This window comes from Hyperolius riggenbachi, chromosome 3, assembly GCF_040937935.1.
Source record: "Hyperolius riggenbachi isolate aHypRig1 chromosome 3, aHypRig1.pri, whole genome shotgun sequence".
NCBI lineage: Eukaryota > Metazoa > Chordata > Amphibia > Anura > Hyperoliidae > Hyperolius > Hyperolius riggenbachi.
In genome coordinates this window covers 118,333,334-118,355,399 of record NC_090648.1, presented here as the reverse complement: position 1 = coordinate 118,355,399, position 22,066 = coordinate 118,333,334, and the positions used below count along the sequence as shown (strand labels likewise).

Sequence of the window (22,066 nt, the reverse complement as noted above, 5' to 3'; positions counted from 1 at the left end):
AGAGACTGATGAGGGTGACGAGGGTTCAGTGTGCTCGTCCATTAAACATTCCTCCCGACCTCAGCTCACACAGTACCTTTCCAGGAGAGCCTCTGTCGGGAGAAAAAAACCTTATCAGGAAATGTGTGTTTGTCGTTTGCTTTCTCCCTAAATTTTATTTTAGATTTATTGAGTGTTGTAACAAAAATTGGCAAATCACGATGGTAATCAAAAATTCATAAAACAGATCAAGGAGAGTATTCTGGCGAATGTATTCTCTTCCTAAAAGCTGATTTATTCATAAAAAGCAAATTAATTAAGGGGTATTATGTGAGCTACAGTATTCATTTTTTGAGCGAGGTAATTCAATTTCTCCATTATACAAGTTAGATTTGAGGTAGAGGAACACATTTACTGAGTCTTAGGAAAAGAAATTAATGACATACTCTGGAGAAGGGAAGAAAGAAGAAAGAAGAAGAAAGGGAGGGGGGGGGGGGGGGAGAAAAAAAAGAGAGAAGTAGCGGGATTGCCGCACATGGTTATGAGATGATTAGGTAAAACCTTATAGTCTTTACGCTACACTCTGATAGGAGAGGCACTCAAGTGGAAATAAAGCACTTTTCACTTAAGAAATTATTTTATGGTTCTCTTTTCATAGCTCAAGCCAAGGCACAAATATTATTTGATTAGAGCGATTATATAAAACCAAGCAGTAGCCATGCTTACACTAGTGTTGGGCGAACAGTGTTCGCCACTGTTCAGGTTCTGCAGAACATCACCCTGTTCGGGTGATGTTCGAGTTCGACCGAACACCTGATGGTGTTCGGCCAAACCGTTCGGCCACATGGCCGAACTAAGAGCGCATGGCCGAACGTTCCCCGAACGTTCAGCTAGCGCTGTGATTGGCCGAACGGGTCACGTGGTTCGGACCCGAACGCGCTCTGATTGGCTGAATGGGTCACGTGGTTCGGGTAAATAAATACCCGATCCACGTCATTTCTCCACCATTTGTCTTTGGGTTTAGCTTTGGGTAGGCAGGCAGGGTAGTTCTCTCTCCAGCCAGGCTAGCCAGGGTCCCCCCAGTCATTGTGTCGCTGCTGGGAACAGTAGTACACCGCTCACCCACACTATATAGCATTGTGTTTACTGCCACTCTGTGTACACCGCTCACCCACCACTGTATAGCATTGTGTTTACTGCCACTCTGTGTCTCTGCTGGGAACAGTAGTACACCACTCACCCGCCACTGTATAGCATTGTGCTCTGTGTTGCTGCTGGGAACAGTAGTACACCGCTCACCCACCACTGTATAGCATTGTGCTCTGTGTCGCTGCTGGGAACAGTAGTACACCGCTCACCCACCACTGTATAGCATTGTGCTCTGTGTCGCTGCTGGGAACAGTAGTACACCGCTCACCCACCACTGTATAGCATTGTGCTCTGTGTCGCTGCTGGGAATAGTAGTACACCGCTCACCCACCACTGTACAATCAATTTTCTCAAAAACTATAAGCTCTTTTTCAAATATTTTTTTCCTCTTGTACCCACTCCCAAGGTGCACATACCCTGCAAATTTGGGGTATGTAGCATGTAAGGAAGCTTTACAAAGCACGAAAGTTTGGGTCCCCATTGACTTCCATTATGTTCGGAGTTCGGCGCGAACACCCGAACATCGCGGCCATGTTCCGCGAATGTTCGCGAACCCGAACATCCAGGTGTTCACCCAACACTAACTTACACAACCTACACAACCTGCGGTTTTATTGGCTACTGACCCCGTGATTCCTCCTGAGAGCCAATCTCAGCAATCACATGGCTTAAAAGGGCATGGACGTCTTAAAGCGGCAAGAGCTGTCCATACACAAGAGATTATACTTACTGTACATATAACGCACCAGGATACTAGTGAAAAATCCAATGTAGCATTAGGAACATGGCTGGCAATGTGTAGAGTATATCTATCCATAGTTGAACTCCTGATGGGGTTTGCGGACGGCTCCTTCCTTTACACAGATCAAATACCTACGCCTCCCTTGAGCAGAACATAATAAATTTCCATAATGTCAAAGCAGCTTTTCTATTTATCAAACGTTTAATAACATAACAGTAACACACAGTAAGTGGACAATGAAGTGGCTCAATACCATTAAACATGGTAAACAAAAGAAGGAGGGACTCCGGAGGCGACCCAGCACATAAACTGCACAGCCCACATGGTCCCCAGCCATGGACACCAGCTTGGAGACAACTGTAAGCAGTTAAACCAAACATAGTCCTCATCTGGTGTAGTCATAAGTATTAACCCAAGGGAAATGCACTGGTGAGGCATATCCTCACCACCCAAAACTGACTTTTTGGGGACCTCGGATGACTCCCTGCTGCAATGCCAATGTAAAATATAGTTAACTCCACCTGAAAGAAAGAAAAGAACACCAAGGAATATGTAGTAAAACTTTGCATTAACTTAGGGTGGTTGGGTGGAAAGCACACTTCCAACTGACAATGATAACATTCTCCCTTTTCTCTTTCCCTTAATCCTCCCCTTCCTGCCAACTTTTTCTCTATAGCCAACCATGCTCCTCCCATCACCTCTATCCTGACTTTCCGAGTACAATTTCTTACTACCCTTATGCTGGGTACACACGTTGTGATTTCCTGCTCGATCCGCGGGATCCATCAATTATTTCCGACATGTTCGATCGGGTTTCGATCGATACAGTCGTCAATTTTGCATACTTAACATCAGTGGTGCTCACCGCCAGGTCGTGATCAAGCTTACGCGTGGATTCACGACCATTTTGACGCATTCCGCCTCGGACACGAAAATCCGTGAATAGATTTTCAACCACGAAAATCTACTTCGGCTTCGCGTGAATGCGGACAGAAATCCGCATTCACGCTCGTGAAACCCGGTGCTGAAGTCGTGGTTTGCGGAAATGCGTCAAACTATGCGGAAGTGACACATTGCAGGCCAATCAGAGTGCCCCAGCCAGGCCCTAGCAACCAATCACAGGAGGGGAGCTATGCCCTCCCCTCCTGAATATAAAGCGGCGGCCATGATGGAAAAGCTCTGTCCTTGTTAGACTGTGGTGCTGAGAGGATTATCTCCAGGCCATTGTTGTTTGAGCAAGTGCATTTATTGTGTTAAAAACAAAGCGTTTTTTTTGCTAACACTGCTCTTATACTGTACACAGTTAGCTAGTCAGTGAGTGATTGCTGTAGTTAGTTGTAGTCAGTGTAGTGTAGTGGGAGTGTGGGAGTCTAGTGATTATTTAACTGTGTGTAGTGCTGTGCAGGCAGGTTCAGTGCTGCAGTGTAATGGGAGTGGGGATTATCTGTGTGTAGAGTGCAGGCAGGCAGGTTAGTGCAGCCGCAGTGTTAACTTGTATATTCCAGTGACAATTATACACTTGTACTATTTGCAGGCAGCCAGTCACACCGCCGGCGCCGCCACTCTCTGCCAGCGCTGTTCATTCATTCTGTCAGTGACCTTGTGCCGTGCCCAGTGCCCACTGCTCGCTCGCTCGCTGGCATATGAGCATCTCATTACACAGTGTGACATCCTTGTGTGCCCATTGCATCCTTCAGTGACCTAGTTGTATATCCAGTGCCCACTGCTGTGCCCACTGCATCCTTCAGTGACCTTGTACTGTGGCCACTGCATCCTTCAGTGACCTAGTTGTATATCCAGTGGCTACTGCTGTGCCCACTGCATCCTTCAGTGACCTTGTACTGTGCCCACTGCATCCTTCAGTGACCTTGTACTGTGGCCACTGCATCCTTCAGTGACCTAGTTGTATATCCAGTGCCCACTGCTGTGCCCACTGCATCCTTCAGTGACCTTGTACTGTGCCCACTGCATCCTTCAGTGACCTTGTACTGTGCCCACTGCATCCAGTGATTCATTACTAGCAACATGTCTGGCAGGGTTTCGCGGGGTGAGAGGAAAGGGAGTTCAATTGCCTCAGCCACTTCTGGGACTGCTCCACGTCCAGGGAGAGGACGCCCAGCTGTACGTGGTCGTGATGCAGCAGAAAGGGGGGCAGCAAAGCCTGGGCCGAGTCAGCGGACGCCATTGTCCAAATATTTTAAAGTTTCTGGTCCCCGTGTGGTGGTTGAGCAAATGGAACCTGACGTACTCATGGACATCATGACTTCCTCCCAGACCTCTACTGTGAGCACCACTCCAAGCAGTAGCAGCAGCAGCCAACATCCCACGCTTGTTGTGACATCCACCCCAGCACCCACTGGTCAGCAGCCCTCCCAGGATGACAGCGTTCTGTCCCTCAGTCCGGCATCTGGGAACCTGCTGATGCAAGAAGCTCAGGACTTACTGGGGACTGATGTGGCAGAGATTGAGATCGGGCCACAATCACAAGCGTTGTTGAGTTCTGGTGATGAAGAAGAGGGGTGTGTGTCTGGGGATGTAGGGACAGAAGAGGAGGCGGGGGAGTCAGAGGAAGAGCTGGATTATGATGATGCTGCTGATGATGACGACGTTGTGGACCCTAACTATGTGCAGCCTGCTGAGTCCGTGGAAGAATGGTCAGAGGCAGAGCAGGATGACGAGTCACCTCGGCCTAGGCAAGGATATCGCCATATGTCAGGCAGGGGCAGGGGCATCGGCAGCAGTGGGCGTGGAGGAAGTAGACAGGACACTGCTTCAGCCGGCACCACCACCATGCAACCCCCGGCAACTACTACCACACATTGCTCCTCTGCACCCTCTGCTAGTGGGGGCCGCAGTAAATTAAAGTCACCAGTGTGGGATTGCTTTGAGGAATGTACTGATGACAAAAGGTATGCGGTGTGCAGGTTATGCAGCAAAAGATTGAGCCGTGGGAAAAGTCTGAGCAAGATGGGTACCTCATCCCTCCAGGGCCACCTGAGAAGCCGCCACTGCCGCGAGTATGCGGACTTTAAGAGGAAGCAGGCACTGCTGGCAGGGGTTCCTGAGAGCAGAAGGCCCACCAGCGCAGCAGCATCCTCCCTCCCTCAGGGTCGTGAATCCCCCACAGCAGCAGCAGTAGTAGCACGCAAGCGCTCTTCCACCTCGGCTGCTCAGGACACAGACATTGAGGCTGGCAGCCAGTGTTCGTCTCTCTCCTCTGTCTCCCCTGCATCCCAGCGTCGTCAGACCCTGCTGAGCGACACCTTTCAGGGTCTGACCAAGCCTCTGCCTCCAAGCCACAGGCGGATCCGCAAACTAAATGGCTTGCTGGCCCGGGCCATGGCATCACAGCTGCTTCCCTACTCCCTGGTGCAGGAGGGGAGCGCCATGTGCTGCTCCAATTTGGCATCCCCGAGTGGCAAGTCCCCAGTCGCCACTATTTCAGCAGGAGCGCGATCCCAGCACTCCACAAGTTTGCGGTGGAAAACGTGGCCCGTTCCCTGGACTACTCTGTGGGCAAGCGGGTCCACGTGACCATGGACTCGTGGAGTAGCAGATTTGGGACAGGTCGCTACCTGTCCTTTACGGCCCACTGGGTGACACTGATGGAAGGGAGGGAGGACAAGAGCGCATCAGCCCAGCTAGTGGTGCCACCACGCGGGATCAGGGGGGATGCAGAAGGGTCCTGTCACGACACTCCCTCAGCACCCGGAAAGCAAGCCCTGCAGCGCCAAGCACTTTTAAAATTGGTGACCCTGGGGAAGGAGAGGCTTACGGCCACCAACGTCCTGGCCGCCCTCAGGAAGCAGGAGCGGAGGTGGCTGACCCCCAGAGGCCTGGAAGTGGGGTATGTGGCAGCCGATAACGGGGCCAACCTGGTGGCAGCAGTGCAGCAGGGAAACCTCCAGCACATCCCCTGCTTGGCCCACGTGCTCAATCTTGTGGTGCAGTGCTTCTTGCGCACCTACCAGGGGATGAGCGAGCTGCTGCAGGATGCCTGGGCGGTGGTACGCTTTTTCCGCCTGTCAGCCACTGCCTCTGCACTCTTGTCCACCTTACAGCAGCAGTATGGAAGGCCACAACACCGGCTGATCATCGACATGCCAGTTCGCTGGAATTCGACTCTGGCCATGTTGGAGCGGCTGTGTCAGCACAGGCTGGCTGTTAGGGCCTACATGCTAGACCCAAGTGTCCCCAGCAACCAGCAAGTCCCCATGATTACTGCCACTCAGTGGACACTGATGCAGCAAGTATGCCTGGTGCTGAGTCCCTTCCTGGAGTCAACCAAGATGGTCAGTGAGGAGCGGGCCTCTGTGTGCCAGTGGGTGCCCTTGGTTTGTCTACTGGAGCAGGCAATGGACAATTTAATTGAGCGTGGGGATGAAGCCCTGAGGCAGTTGGAAGAACAGGAGCAGATGGCAGCACAGTCCAGCTCAGAGGAGGGCTCACAGCAGTTAGTGGAAGAGTTGGAGGTCACTAACCTGAATGAGGAGGAGGAGGAGGAGCAGAGTGCAGCAGGCGTTGTACGTGGATGGCGGTTTGAGGAGGACAACGACATGGCACAGGAAGAGGACAGGCATGCGTTATGGGACAATGGCGAGGACGAGGAAGATCTTGCTGGCAGGGCCCACTTGTTTCCCATGGCTGTGCACATGTTGTGCTGCCTTCGCAGGGACCCCCGGGTGATCCAGATGCGTTCAAGGGAGGACATCTGGATTACCTTGATGCTTGATCCCCGTCTGAAGGGGAAGCTGGGAGACTTAATGACGCCATCCACCACCGAGCAACGCACAAGGGAGTTGAAGGAGGCCCTTGTGCGCAAACTACTGGAGGCATTCCCCCAGCCTTCCACCCCCACTGTAACTGCTCTGCCATGCCAGCAAGAGGTGCCTGCCATTGCCACTAGCAGCACAACAACCACCACCAGCAGCAGCAGCAGCAGCAACTGGCGCCCCGGAGACCTGAAGAGCCTAAGCAAGAGCCTGTATGCAGTGCAGCAGCCCAGAACAGAGGTGCCCGCCACAGCATCCACCACCAACCAGCACAAGCAACGACTGACCACCATGGTGTCTGACTATATGGGGTCATCCAGCGGGCTCAATGACACCGACAGCCCCGTGGACCCCTTGGAGTACTGGGTCAAGAGACTGGACATCTGGAGCGAGCTTTCCCAGTACGCCCTGGAACTCCTATCCTGCCCTCCTTCCAGTGTCCTCTCAGAGAGATGCTTTAGTGCGGCCGGTGGCGTGGTCACAGAGAAGCGCTCTCGGCTCTCCCACGCCTCTGTGGACAAACTCACCTTCCTGAAAATCAACCAGGCTTGGGTGGAAGGTGAGTTCCTGGCCCCTATTGTCGGACACAGGGGGACATGAAGTGGCTGCTGCATGTGCTGTTGTTAACTATGCCTGCCTTTATAAAGACATTTACTACCTGCCTAGTGCCTACCTTGGTTAATTTTTTGGTGTTATGGTACTACTACCAGTAAGTTGCCATGGTCCTCCTTCTGAGCTGCTGAACTGACCGCCTGCTTTGTCCTCCTGACTCAGTCGCTACTACACTCTGCGTTCACAGTGCCCGGGTCACCGGGTGCATTTAATTTTTTGGCCAGCACTATGACGCTGTGCTACTACTACTGTGCTGCTGCTGCTGAACTGACCGCCCGCTTTGTCCTCCTCACTCAGTCGCTACTACATTCTGCGTTCACACTGCCCGGGTCACCGGGTGCATTTAATTTTTTGGCCAGCACTATGACGCTGTGCTACTACTACTGTGCTGCTGCTGCTGAACTGACCGCCCGCTTTGTCCTCCTGACTCAGTCGCTACTACATTCTGCGTTCACACTGCCCGGGTCACCGGGTGCATTTAATTTTTTGGCCAGCACTATGACGCTGTGCTACTACTACTGTGCTGCTGCTGCTGAACTGACCGCCCGCTTTGTCCTCCTGACTCAGTCGCTACTACATTCTGCGTTCACACTGCCCGGGTCACCGGGTGCATTTAATTTTTTGGCCAGCACTATGACGCTGTGCTACTACTACTGTGCTGCTGCTGCTGAACTGACCGCCCGCTTTGTCCTCCTGACTCAGTCGCTACTACATTCTGCGTTCACACTGCCCGGGTCACCGGGTGCATTTAATTTTTTGGCCAGCACTATGACGCTGTGCTGCTACTACTACCACCAGTATGTTGCCGTGGTCCTTCTGTGCTGCTGAACTGACCGCCCACATAGTCCTTCTCCTGACTCAGTCGCTACCACCACTGCACTCTGCGTTCACACTGCCCGTGTCCACTGACAACTCTGCTGCGATGTCATTGCTAATTGCTGCAAAAAAAAACAAAAACAAAAAAAAATTACAAAAACCTCTCTGGAGCCTTTTTGCCGTCAGCCACTCATCCTCCTCCAGCGGTACCTTCGCCGCCAAGTGCCATTGGAACTCGCCTTCACCTCTTTGACTGCTTAACGCGTATATCCCTTTTTAAAACCACGTATTACCAATTAATAGCCCCATTTAAAGTGTTGATTTCACTTTAAAATCCATTTTCTCTAGAAAAATTTTTTGGGGGGGAATTTTTTATGTTGAAGTTATGTTGCCCCTTATCACCTCGATGATCCATGCTATTTGGGGGACTGTAGCATGTATGGGGGCTTTGTTATTAACATTAAAAGAAAATCCGCCTCCGGGGGTGAATCCACGCGTGATTACGCCATTCACGGGAAAAAATCCGCGTGGTTGCGTGGACGCGACCGCAAATCCGCATGCGGCGGGGCCGAATGCGGATTTTTTTTTTTCAACCACGCGGATTTCCGAATTCGTGGATGAGGCACATCCGAGCATCACTACTTAACATGCAAAATCGACGGCTGTATCGATCAAAAGCCGATCGAACATGCTGCAAATACTCGATCCCGATTGATCCCGCGGATCGAGAGGGAAATTGCAACATGCATACCCAGCATTAAGGCCTTACTCCCCCTGGTCTCCCATGACACTAGATTCCGTGGGATTGAAATGTCCACAATTCCGATCGGTAATCAGCATTTCTGATCGGAAAACGGAAATCAAAATTTTGTGGAAATCCGATTTACCACATCTCGGTAATTTTAGCCCAATCACAGAACTCGGAAGCATTAGACCAATCAGAGAATGCAGAGTTTTTCAGCAAAAAATCAGATCACCTCAGTATTTTTAAACCAGTCCCAGGATTGATTTTCAATTTTTCTGATTTCTGTTTTTCCGATTTCTGTTGTTCAGATTTTTTTTTCACTTTTTGCATTCTATGATGCAAAAAAATGACAAATTAAATATTCCTTGAAAATCAAAAAAATTGGAGATAGGAAATCATAAAAAACAGAATTTGGAAAACGGAAATTGGCATTGGTGGAAATTGGCCCTCCCTGACATGCTATAACCTCCCCATTTGCAGCAAAGCCTCATCATGTTGGGCCCACTCATAGCCCTTTTGCGATCTTCTGGGCCTTTCCTAATCCACCCTATAGAACATACTGTATTTTACGGACCTGCCATCAATACAGCGCTTTGTTTACCCTGCAACATACACACAGTAGCTGGAATGAATAAAGTATTGACTTACAGAAAGTGCCCAGTTACACTGTAAGTTCTGAGAATGTAGCAAGCTTTGATTCTTACAAGTCACTTGGATTTTACTCTTCCAGCAAAACACTCAATTCCAGATATTTACCAAAAAAACGAGATTCCCTTTGTTATGGAAGACTGATATGCTCAATTAAAACAAAGCCCTTTTTTCCTACCATTCTTAACATTAGAAGCAGCTGCTGATTATCTGAAACAAGCCTTTCAGTTACATTTCTTTATGTCTGGTATAAAAGTTTGTAGTATCTCCTTTATTCCTCGTCTTCCCCTCCAATCTGCCCACAATAACGCGCCTTCGTCTACCCTGATGCATTTCATAAAGGATTTGTTTGTGGTGTCTATTCATTATAGAGGGATGAATACACAGCAATACTAGCAAGTAAAAACTGGGTTGCTTAGATACATGGCGGATATTAATTAAACAGTTCTCGCATACCAAGCCAGAGGTAAAAATGAATTCATCATGGATAGCAATTTAGTTCCAGCTGTGGGCTGATAACAGAATAGATTCTTTTTTTGTACAGAGTATAAATGAACACACTCAAACACACAAAAATAAAATAAGAAAAATAGGAGAGCCTAACCTGCAGCGGAAAGATATATCTCGGTCATTTCTGCTCTGGAGACAGACCAAACGATAACAACAAATGATATTTTGAAGGATAAAAGTATGAAATGCTTTGATGCCATCGACATTAAAGCGAGAAGATAATTCCGGATTCCTGCCAGCACCCTGGCGTTCAGATCTGTTGTTTTTCTGTTATAAGTGCATGGGTGGCGCAGGGCCGTTTCTGGCCATCTTGGTGCCCTAGGCGAGATGCCTAACAGTCTCCCACCTCTCCTTTCCTAAGCCGCCAGGACCCTGCTCTAATGCATTGCGCTAATCCATCATGTCTATTGTAAGGTCTGAAAGAACTTTTGATTTTTTATTTTTTTTTTAAACTAGTGAACACGGTGAGAAAAATTCAGTAGCGGTTTTCTTGTTCCCTTATTAACAAGTTCTTGATGTATCCAGCTGTGCATTGTGCAGGTTTGCAGAACATTCAGACAATCAACAACAACAACAAAAAATAAAATAAAAATACTAATATAAGCTTAATTAGCACATTAATAGCACCCTTCTCACCTTTGGTATTGTAGACTAATCGCTCTTGTTGTGTTAATAAGGAGTGACGATTTAAGTGTTAACACATAACAGGAATGGCTAAAGCTGCGTAAAGGCAGGCAGTATTTGTTGGCTGCGCTATCATTGTTGATCATTTTTTATGACAGTTTTAGCAATGGTTACCATTCAAGCACACCGTTCCAATATAGTTGATCAGCCAGTCCTGTTCTATGCAAAGGGAAGGGGCAATAAGCAAAATGTGTTGATGGTAGTCAGAATACAGGCAGGGCCGGCCCTAGACTTTTTGCCGCCTGAGGCAAACTTAGAAAAAATCGCCGCCCCCCCTTCCCTCCTCATGCCGTGGATGGGGGGCCGCTGAGCTGGAGGGGGTAGCAGGCAGAAAGGGGGTATTGGGCAAACCGGCGGGGAGGGGGGTCGGACCCCCCCCTCCCTCGCCTGGGTCCCCCGATCTGCGCTCCCCCTCAAGCTTTAAAAAGTTAAGTAGCAGCCACTACTAGTAAGAGGCAACGGGCGGGGATCACTCACCTCTTCGGCGTTCCAGCGTGCGTTCCACTGTCGTCACTTCCTGCAATGACGCCCACTGTATTGTAAGTGGACGGTGTTGCAGAAAGTGACGTCAATGGAGCGCACGCTGGAATGCGGAAGAGGTGAGTGATCCCTGCCCGTTGCCTCTTACTAATGGTGGCTGCTACTTTTTAAAGCTGGAGGGGAGCGCAGATGGGGACCCCCAGAAGTGCCGCCTGAGGCAAATGTTTCACCCCGCCTCATGAGCGAGCCGGCCCTGAATACAAGTTAGTGTTATGGAAAATAGAACGTAGCAAAATACTACTAACAATACTGGGTTGATAAAAATGAAGAATCTCTACGTGGATTTGTTGAAGGATCTGTTGTCAGTCGCTCTCCAATAAAAACAAGCACCACTGGACATGTGTTACAAGGGGGGGATCCTGTATCTAGGTGAAAACACTGGGATGGGTAGAAAGAAAGGTACCTTAAAAATTAAATCTTGAAAAATTATTATTTTAACTTCCCTGGTGGTGTGGTTATATCCTGATTTTAGGGCCTAAAATGCAATTTATTTTGCAGGCCTCCCGGTGGCTCCCCTGAGTCAGGCTCAGGATTACCGTTCCTAGAATTAGGAGTAGAATATGAAAAAAAAGCCCACAATTTTATTAGACACTTAAAAGGACGATTCATTTCAATGATGACCTGCAAAATGCGTTGTTCTTTTAAATGTCTAATAAATTTGTTGGGGGGTTTTTTATACCCTACTCCTCCTCAGTCGAGGTAAGATTCATCATGTAAAGCAATCATTTTTGTGATAGTGGTGCAAATCTGAGCGAATCTTTGTAAAAGTGCAAATCTCAGTAAGTCGCTGGAGAGGTGCAAATCTCAGTAAATCTCTAAATAATTTACTGCATTCTTCTACTGTATGTCACTACATTGCCTCTTTAACTGAGGATAATATATGTTAGTAGTCATCATCATTAATGTCTTTTTTATTTTTAATTCTATTAGCCTTTAAAGAGAATCTGTATTGTTAAAATCACACAAAAGTAAACATACCAGTGCGTTAGGGGACATCTCCTATTACCCTCTGTCACAATTTCGCCGCTCCCCGCCGCATTAAAAGTGGTTAAAAACAGTTTTAAAAAGTTTGTTTATAAACAAACAAAATGGCCACCAAAACAGGAAGTAGGTTGATGTACAGTATGTCCACACATAGAAAATACATCCATACACAAGCAGGCTGTATACAGCCTTCCTTTTGAATCTCAAGAGATCATTTGTGTGTTTCTTTCCCACTGCATCTCTCATGCACTGAAGTTTCAGGCTGCTCTTTTCTTCCTGCAAACAGCTTTGCCCTTGTCTGTAATTCCTCACTATGTGAAAGCCCAGCCAGCTCAGAGGACGATTTATTCAGCTTGTAAAAGATAAGAGAGAAGAGAGAAGCTGCTCTAATCTAAATAACACACAGGCAGTGTGCATAGAGGGGCCTGGAAGGGGGAGTTCATAGCAGAACCACAACACTGAAGAACTTGGCAGCCTTCCAGACACAGGCTGACAAGTCTGACAAGAGAGAGATAAGTTGATTTATTACAGAGACTGTGATAGTACAAAGTGCTGCAGTAAGCCAGAACACATTAGAATAGCTTTTGGAACTTGTAGGATGATAAAAAACAGGATGCAATTTTTGTTACGGAGTCTCTTTAACAGTTTCTGCATTGTTGATCCAGATTGAGTACTAAGGTCACATGGGCTGACACTCCTCTGACTCTACTTGCTGCATGTTTTCTGCAGGTATGTTAATCAGATTTCTGAAGCCAAAACATCATTATAACAAGCAGGCAATTGACAAGTAAGCAAGAGAATTAAGCTTTTATATTGCACTTCACATAATTTTCTTCAAAGTAAGTCTGCCACTTAACAAAAAAACAAAAACAAAACAAAGGTATACACCAAATAAAGAACACACACATGTACTTATCTGTTTAATGTTAGCAATCAGTGGTAGGATATTTGTGGCAATCTGTCATTTTTGAAAATGGCTAATCAATCAGGTTCTGTTTTGTGATGTAGCAGCCCCTCCCACCAGGTTTCTATTGGCTGCTCAGTTGATCTTGAGACTCCTCATAGCTGCAGCAGCCAGAAAATGTGCCTAATATCTACATATTTAATCTTTTTAACATTATTTTTTAGAGATGTTTGGGATATTTATAGATGGTACAAATGACATTTACATCACATTTTGGGTAATTTACTTGGTCAGCAGGGAAAAGCCATAATATTTACATTACCACTTGCCACTTTGAAAATCCCGCAGGGAAAAAAAATCATTACAATTATATAGAAAAAAAGAACTATAGTGAGCAGAAGAGCGATGTGTCTCTACGGAACAACTACCAATTTACAAAAACAAAAGACAAGTCATCTGGGGGGAGGATGCCCACAAATCAATCATGGTAAATCAATATACTTCTTGGGTATTTGTCCCCCTGATGACACCCACTAAATTAAATTCTAGTCACAATTTAAATCCAAATATGGGTATATCAAAAACTTTTATTTAAACAATATTGGAGAATATAAATACATCTTTGAACCCACAAGCTACCTCATAGTTACCCTCTTAAAAACATATATTCCCCCCATACAAAAGTGTGCCTAGTACCCCGACTGTCACCCACAGTTGAATTGCCAGTAGTGTCTTATAAATTAGACTGGGCGTCCCCAGTCAAATATGACCAACTTCAAATTGGTCCTAGCAGAACGATCATTGATCTTATGTGAAAACACTTGATCCTTGATCCACATTGAAAGTTTCTTGGTGTCAATGCTTGATGAAGGAAAGAGCAGAAAAAGTTATATAAATCTTTGTAGTGGCCCACCCGCAGCCATGCAGCACCAACACAGTTCCTTGTCACATTTAGATCAAGTAAATTCTTCTATTATAGTCCCAATCGCAGCCACATAACCTCAGAGCAGTGCAAAACGACATACAGTTTCATATTCAATTGTAGAAAGCTCCTTTACAGCCAGATCGAAAAAAACACAATCAGCAACATTGTTCATGAGTATGCGAATGTGGAACAATCTCAAGCTCCCCATTATTTTATGTTTGTGTACTATGTGCAACGCTATGGAAGATGTTGGCATTAAATACCGTTATAAAAAAATAATTACACGGCACTAGCCTTTGGACTAGTGAAGCATCTGTACAGAAACAGGTCCTGAACTGTTGTCCGAGGGTTTGAGCCCTGATCCCTGCAGGCAAAAGTAATCTGAAGTGTATCTAGCTTTACAAAAGGTGAGATTTTGACTTTAAGCTCCAGTACGCAGCAAGACGACTGTATACTTAGCACTGCACTCTGGAATTGGATGGATTTTAATGTAAAGTTAGATTTAACTTAATAATAATGGAACGATTTACAAATACTCATAGAAAACATCTGAATGAATATATAATCAAGCTAAATACCCACAATGCTCCTAGTAGCTTGATTATATTTGTCTTTAATCTCTCTGTGGCAGAATGAGACCTCTAAGAGAAAAGCACGAGAATACACAAAGATATTCTTCAGGTTATCCAGACTCTGTATCTCATACCATAATCGTATTTACACGGTAATCAGGCTATTTATTTATTGTGGTGGGAAATGAGCACAAATGTCTGGCTGATGAGGAAAGGGGTCAGCCACCATCAAGTCACTATCAACTCTTCAGCTGTTAACATTAGATCTGATTGCAGCGTGCTTCCTTCTCTGGCTCCCCTGTCAGCTTCCCTATTGTTCAGATTTCATATTAAATGAGAGACTGTCTCAGGCCAAATTTCATTAGTGGGGATTTGGAGATCCAAGATGCAGCCTAGTCCTCCGACCAGAGCTCATATCTCATAACCGTCTCTGCACTCTGCTGGAATTCTTACAAAATGGGAAATATTACCACTGCTACAAAATGATGTTTGAGGAAGGATTTGGTGGAATTTATCCGAGGCCTGTGTTATAGGTGCTTTGTAGACAGCGCAACCTTTACGACTCTAAAGTCATTTCAAAAATTCACATTTCAAGGTTCTATCCACCAGCTGCTCAAATTGTAGCTTAGCAGAAGTAATGTAGCACAGATTATTGTTTTTTCCTTCAAGGTTTAAAGGAAGATGCTCTGCAGGTGTGTGTGTGTGTGTTTTTTGATTATGTTTATGCAGGATAACAACAATAACCAACTGGGCCCCCCTGTAAAACTGTCATGAGGCCTTCTGAGTTCCAAACTCCCCACGCCGCCCTTCCACTTCATAAGTACACAAACACACGTACACACACACATACACACACCACCTTCTCCAGCAGAGGCCACAAAGGCTCGGGCTTGATTGCGGCTGAAGAAGAGACATGACAGAGGGGCTGCTACAGGTGAAAGAGGAGGCTGAAAATGGGGAGCAACACGTGAAAAGGGAAACTGATGCCCTAGGGAGCTGCACATGGAAAAGAAGGACTACAGTACATGGATGATACATGTGGAAGAGGGGGCTGCACATGGAATGGGAGGGGCGCTGCTGCACAAGAAAGGGGAGCCACAACATACTTCGCCTAGCGGCTAAAAATCTATAAATTCGGCCTTGTTTCTCAGTGCAATATTTACCTGCTCCAGCACTGTGTTGGGTCTCTTCTCTTTTTAGCAGTTGCACGCTCTTGCTTGAAAAACCCTGGTTCCAAATCACATGACATGTGTCGGGAGCGGGAAGGCAGATGTGCATTCTAGTTGATTTTGATTGGCTCAAATCTAACCTACAAAAAATGTGCACAAAACTTGCAAGAATGCAAGTAAAAAGAAACTATAGACAGAACACAGCAACATTTGTTTTGGTCAGACCAGAGGCAGCCTTGGGGGGGGGGGCATGTGGGGCGATCGCCCCAGGCTCAGTACCTGAAGGGGGCCCCGCAGTCATACCCACTGCTGCACTCGCACTGAGAGCCCCATTCTTCCTGGTTGGCTCATGCTCAGGTGCTGACCCAGCAGCTCACGTGTCTTTGATTGCCTGCCCACAGACAAGTGTTCCCTATGCATTGAGATTCTGATTTACATCATGCGCATAGGCTCCCAGCCATGGGAGTGCAAAATACCACCGACCCAATGCTGACCACTGCGAGGCTGCAACAATCAACAGGACTCAGTAGAATCATATTTTGGAATTTGCTAAACAGGTAAAACGCTATAATACCACCAACAGATCAGAGTCAGCCAGCAAAGTCAGGCCAACAGACACATATCACCCTGTCCCCTGGTGGTGGTGCAGAAAAGGCATGGTGAGATCCCCAGCTCCCCATTCAGCCTAGCACTCATCCCCAGCTAGTCTGGTACACACCCCTAGCTCCCCAGCCAGCCTGTATCTATCCCAAGCTCCCCAGCCAGTTTCTACCTATCCTTAGCTCCCCAGTCAGCCTGGTACCCATCCGTAGCACCCCAGCTAGCCTAGTACCTATCCCTAGCTCCCCAGCCAGCTTAGTACCTATCTCCAGTTTAATGGTTGGATTAGAGGCCTTTAACAAACGTAACTGTTTTTAAACAATAATAGGGCGTACTGCATTAAAAGTGGACAAGCCCGTGAGCATGATGGTATGGTAGATGGCCTATACTTATGGCTCTAGGCACCACATATGACACTCGTCCCAGGCCTCATGTACTCTAAGGCCACTACAGAGCAGGCTAATGAACATTTGAACTGTCCTCTGCAGGAAAAAAACAATATAGTGGCAGACAATTGAGATAATAAGCTTCTTGAAAGTCGTGGAGCTCAATGGCTGTTTTGCATAGATGACAGCTGGAGTTTCTTAACTCTTCCTGTACTGGAAACAATATTAGACATGTCTCTGCTCCTAATGTTTTATTTCTTAGCTGTACAACACATACAAATCATTATATCATATTTCTTTTTCGCTTCAGTGTATCTTTAAGAGCTTTAGACTAAATGGTATGAGCAGGTTCATGCTTGACTGGGAGGCGGCTTTGGGTGGCCGGAAGCCGCGTCATCCTGTGACGTCTCTTTTGGGGTGCGGTGGTACGGCGATCATCGGCTTCCCGCTGTGATCAGCGTTCTTCGTCCCCAGAAGGGGACATGAAGCCGCGGTGGCCATGTGACCCTGGACGCCGCATGTGGCTTCTAGGGCCGGCTGAAATGATGCGGTACATCGGGATCGGATCGCCGTGTTTGCGCAACCGCCGGTAAACGCCGCATTTCACTTGAATTGGAGCGTTTAGCCGATGAGTCCCGAACGCTGAGCGTCCGTGTGATTCAGCCCTTAGACAAGACATAACTATCAGGGCTGAATCTAGCAAAATTCCTATGTCCTGCTTCAAAGAAAAATGCCATGGGAAAAGTAATCAGGGTCAGGCAGGAGTAAAGGCACACTTATTCAGCAATTTGTGTATCAAATGCATTTCAAACCTCCAAGCTCACTGGAACATCATACCAAAACCTTTCTATCACTGTTCTGGGGGTGCACAGCCCCTTTAACAAAAACATTATACTATTTATGTATAGCCTGAGTCATTAATATTGCCTTAGAAATTATGAAGAGTTACAATCAATTCAGACAAAATCTAAAACAATGACAGCATAATTAGCACATTAATAGCTAATGGCACCTGTCATATCTCTGTAATACCAATCAGGCCACCATTGTTATGCAGATCAGCAATGGCTATTTGGTGCTAAAATTATCATCCTATTATCCCTTTGTTCATTGAACTAGCAATACTGTATAAGAATTCCATAAAGAACTGTGTGCTTGGAATAGTTCTGTGACATTCCTTTCTCCAGAAAGCATCACTAAAGTTCAGATTGTGTCTATGGTGTACACCAGTGATTCTGAATACAAAATTTCAAAGTAGGTAAAAAGGGTGCATGCGGTAAGTGGTTATAAAGGGCGCTGCATAGAGCATAATGTTATTAGCAGCTTTTGCAGCGCCCACAGTATAATAAGGGCGCACAATATTTTTTAATGGCAATAGGTAGTCTCAATACATAAATCATATAGTGGAAGTCTCAATATGAAAATCTTACAGACATTCATAAATCGGCAACAGAAAGTTTCAATAGGAACAATCACATAGTGGAAGCCTTCTGGGAGGTGGGAAGGATTGAGGTTTAGACATCGGTAGTGGGTGTGTTAAATGGAGTCTGAAGCGAGTATTAAAATAAAAAAACAGATAGTCACCTAAGGAGAGCGAAGGCTCTGGGTCCTAGAAAGCCTTCCCATTCTCTTGCTGGTCTCCACTCTCCTCGTTCCCCCGCAGTCTCCTCAGTTTGACACTACTGCCGTGGGAGACTTCGGCAGTCTTTGGAAGCACTTGGGCATCTGAAGACCGGCGGCTCTGTACTGCGAATGCACGAGTTGTGCCAGACGCACATGTGCAGTACAGAGTGGCCTGTCTTCAGAAGCCTGAGTGCTTCTGAAGACTGCCGAAGTCTCCCCAACCTGTAAGAGAGCAGTCCACGGCCAATTGGTCATGGACTGCTTACGAGGGAGCCCTCGGGGGAACGCGGAGACCCAGGAAGAGCCTTCCCTCTCCTTAGGTGAGTATCTGTTTTTTATTTTATTATTCGCTTCAGTGTCACTTTCAGGGTTAGGCGTCAGCAGAGTGGGGTTTAAGGGTTAGGCATTGGTAAAGGGTATTCTGGCCGATCGTGGACAGTTAAGCGCTTCTGTGCATGAGTAGAACACCACCATGTGGCTAACCATATTGCCAGGGGGAGGGGGGGGGTGTTTCAAGACAATCGAATGGCCGGAGAGGACAGCGAGGCTTGAATTTATCTCCTTGGAGAAAAATTAATAAGATATGGGTCTGTGGCTCTGTTTGATGTGGCCCAGGATCGAATGGGTTATTTAAACTGCCTATTCAGTAAACCTTTCCTATAAAACCTTTTTTTTTAGATCTGTCAAGTCTTTTTTCAGAAAGAAAAATGTTTTCTGGCACCCACAACCCTCCAATCAGCTTTCCGTTTGTGCTTCATTTAATTAACACAAAGATTTGGCTGGATCATCAGTTGGATGAAAGCAATAAAACTACTGAGAGAAATAAAAGAAAATTTTACCTGCCTCTCCAAGAAGGCTTCTCCCTTATCAGGTGCCAGGGAACGGAAAGATCTGTTGTTTTCTGATCGCTCAGACACTTTTAATTACCGGGAGGCAGATTTCTTTGCTGCGCGGAGTGCACATGGTTTATTGTGTTTGGAACATGTGCTCTGGCAAATCTCTACACCCCCCAAAAGAACATTGTATTCGTGATGGCTTGAAAACAGACAAGCGGCGCAGAAATGCAGAGGGAAGAAAGATTACATGGCGAGGATTTGCACAAAGTGATGATAAAGAGATAACAGTTTGGAAGCATTGCTATTAACGTTCTTTTAACTCATGATCTTTACTAGTTCCGTGATGGCTCTCAGTGACATAGTAACAGGGTCAGCAGTAATGGCAACCACAAGCCGACTCACAAGGTAACCCAGTGTAAGGACTCCAAACAAACAGTAGATACAGTCATGACCTAAATTGTTGGCACCCCAGACATTTTTCTAAATCAAGTATTTCTCACAGAAAACGATTGCAGTAACACATTTTGCTATACACATGTTTATACCCTTTGTGTGTTGAAACAAAACAAAAAAGGGAGGGGAAAAAAGCAAATTGGACATCATGGGCTTGATTCAGAAAAGGGTGCTAAGTGTCAGCACGTCAGTGAAAAGCCACTTTGCATGTGCTAACATGCTTTGCACGTGCTAAGTAGTTAGCACATGCAAACTACTTAGCACCGTAGTTAGCACATGTAAACTACTTAGCACCGTAGTTAGCACATGTAAACTACTTAGCACCCTAGTTTTTTTTTTTTTTTTAAAAATCAGTGTTTATTCAACAAAGAAAAGGAACATATGACAGAATATGCAGTGTAGCAGTGCGCCTCCTAACTTTTACAACAGTAGCTTTAGCATCTATTATCACTGTGGAAGATGAGAGGTATTGTTAACAATAATATAATGATCGTCACATAATATATAGAGCTCAGATTGAATTTAAATTTCCAAATATTCTATCTTTTACAAGATCATAATTAGCAAGACCAGGGGTATCTAACCATGGAGCTTAGCACCCTAGTTAGCACGGTGCTAAGTAGTTTGCATGTGATAACTACGGTGCGAAGTTTGCATGTGCTAACTACGGTGCTAAGTAGTTTGTATGTGCTAACTACTTAGCACCCTAGTTAGCACGCCCAAAGCCTTTAGGCGTGCTAACTGGGTTAGCACCGTTTACTGAATTGAGCCCCATGTCATGTCACACAAAACTCCAAAAATATACTAGACAAAACTATTGGCACCCTTTCAAAATTGTGGATAAATAAGGCTGTTTCAAGCATGTGATGTTCCTTTAAACTCACCTGGGACAAGTAACAGGTGTGGGCAATTTAAAAATCACACCTGAAAACAAATAAAAATGAGAGAAGTTCACTTGGTCTTTGCATTGTGTGTCATTACTGTAGCCAATTATCTCCTCAAACTATACATTTTCCCAAAAAATTGAAAGCCCTTGCATTATTTATTTTCAGGGTTGTTTCTTGCTACTTGGCACCACCAGGCAAGGCACATTGGGCCTGAGGCAATTGTCAGACTCGCCAGTGTTAAACGCTGGTGAGTCCGATAATCAGGCGACTATAAAGTCGCCTGATCCAATTGCATTTAGCCCTAGGCAGGGTGGTAAAAGAACTCGCTTGGGCGATATTATCGCCCAGCAAGTTCCTTACACCCTATCCTATTACACTTTGCATGCCTCCGGGAAGCGATGCTTCCCGGCAGACATGAGCGTTAGCTTAGACCTGCAAAAAGCAGGTCTAAACATGCTAACGCACGACATCGGCGCTGCATCTGGGGGTCTCCTTTAATAAGGAGACCCCCAGAGCTCCCTGCCGGCCGCCGCTCGTCTCCGCAACCCCCCACAAAGCTGAATGCTTAAATTCCTTACCGCCGCTTTACACCCCCGGGCCGCCGCATCTCGCCCCAAGTCCCTGCTGTGTAATTACAGTGTATGAGTTACTGTAATTACACTCACTAATAACAGAGTCCCGGCAAAGCATCTTTGAATCAGCCGCCGGGGCTCCCCATTGGTTCACAGGCTGGACCATTTTCATTGGTCCAGCCTGTGAACCAATGGGGAGCCCCGGCGGCTGATTCAAAGATGCTTTGTTGGGACTCTGTTATTAGTGACTGTAATTACAGTAACTCGTACACTGTAATTACACAGCGGGGACTTGGGGCGAGATGCGGCGGGTGTAAAGCGGCGGTAAGGAATTTAAGCATTTAGCTTTGTGGGGGGTTGCGGAGACGAGCAGCGGCCGGCGGGGAGCTCTGGGGGCCTCCTTATTAAAGGAGACCCCCAGATGCAGCGGCGGAAGATGGCGGCAGATGTTCGGCGGGTTGTGCGCATGTGTGGGGAGCGAGGCCGTGGTGCTGATGGACAGCACCACAGGGTAAACCTCGCTCCCCATCGCCCGGGAATAGGAAGCATCGCTCAGGCTTTCGCCTGAGTAATGCTCCCTAACGATCGGCCATCGCACGAGTGAAACTGGCAATAGGATTTGCCGGTAATCCTCGTGCGATGGCAAGGTGATAAGTAGCTCGCTTCTGCAAGCTACTTATCACCTGGAATAGCATCAGGCCCATTTTGCCTCTCCTTATCTCTTGAATAAGAAGATCATAACCTACAGTAATTCGTTTTGGGGACATCAACAACACATTATGTCGTTTCTCAAAATAAAGCCTAGTACAGAGGGGAGCATTTATGTTACCTGACAGTGCAGTGCCAGGGTTGTACAGATGCATCACTAGTCTCCAGTCTAGCGACACATCAGTTGCTATGGAGGGGGATGGAGGGACAAGTGGCCTGACATAGCAGTTTACTGTGGGTAGGGATGCAG

The 22,066-nt window shown here is 46.6% G+C and overlaps 1 protein-coding gene across 6 annotated transcripts in view; it reads right to left on the bottom strand.

Moving 5' to 3' along the window:
- The window catches only part of LRRTM4 (leucine rich repeat transmembrane neuronal 4), a 1,103,072-nt gene that overhangs the window by 423,927 nt on the left and 657,079 nt on the right, over positions 1-22,066 (bottom strand). Inside the window, exon 4 of one of the 6 annotated variants that reach the window (XM_068274831.1) lies at positions 20,534-20,573. The exons of the other annotated variants lie outside the window; for them this stretch is intronic. Within the exon in view, the coding sequence (XP_068130932.1) occupies positions 20,568-20,573 (6 nt within the window). The 3' untranslated portion in view covers positions 20,534-20,567. Of the gene's footprint in view, positions 1-20,533; positions 20,574-22,066 lie in introns of those variants that run through there. 6 annotated transcript variants of the gene reach the window in all.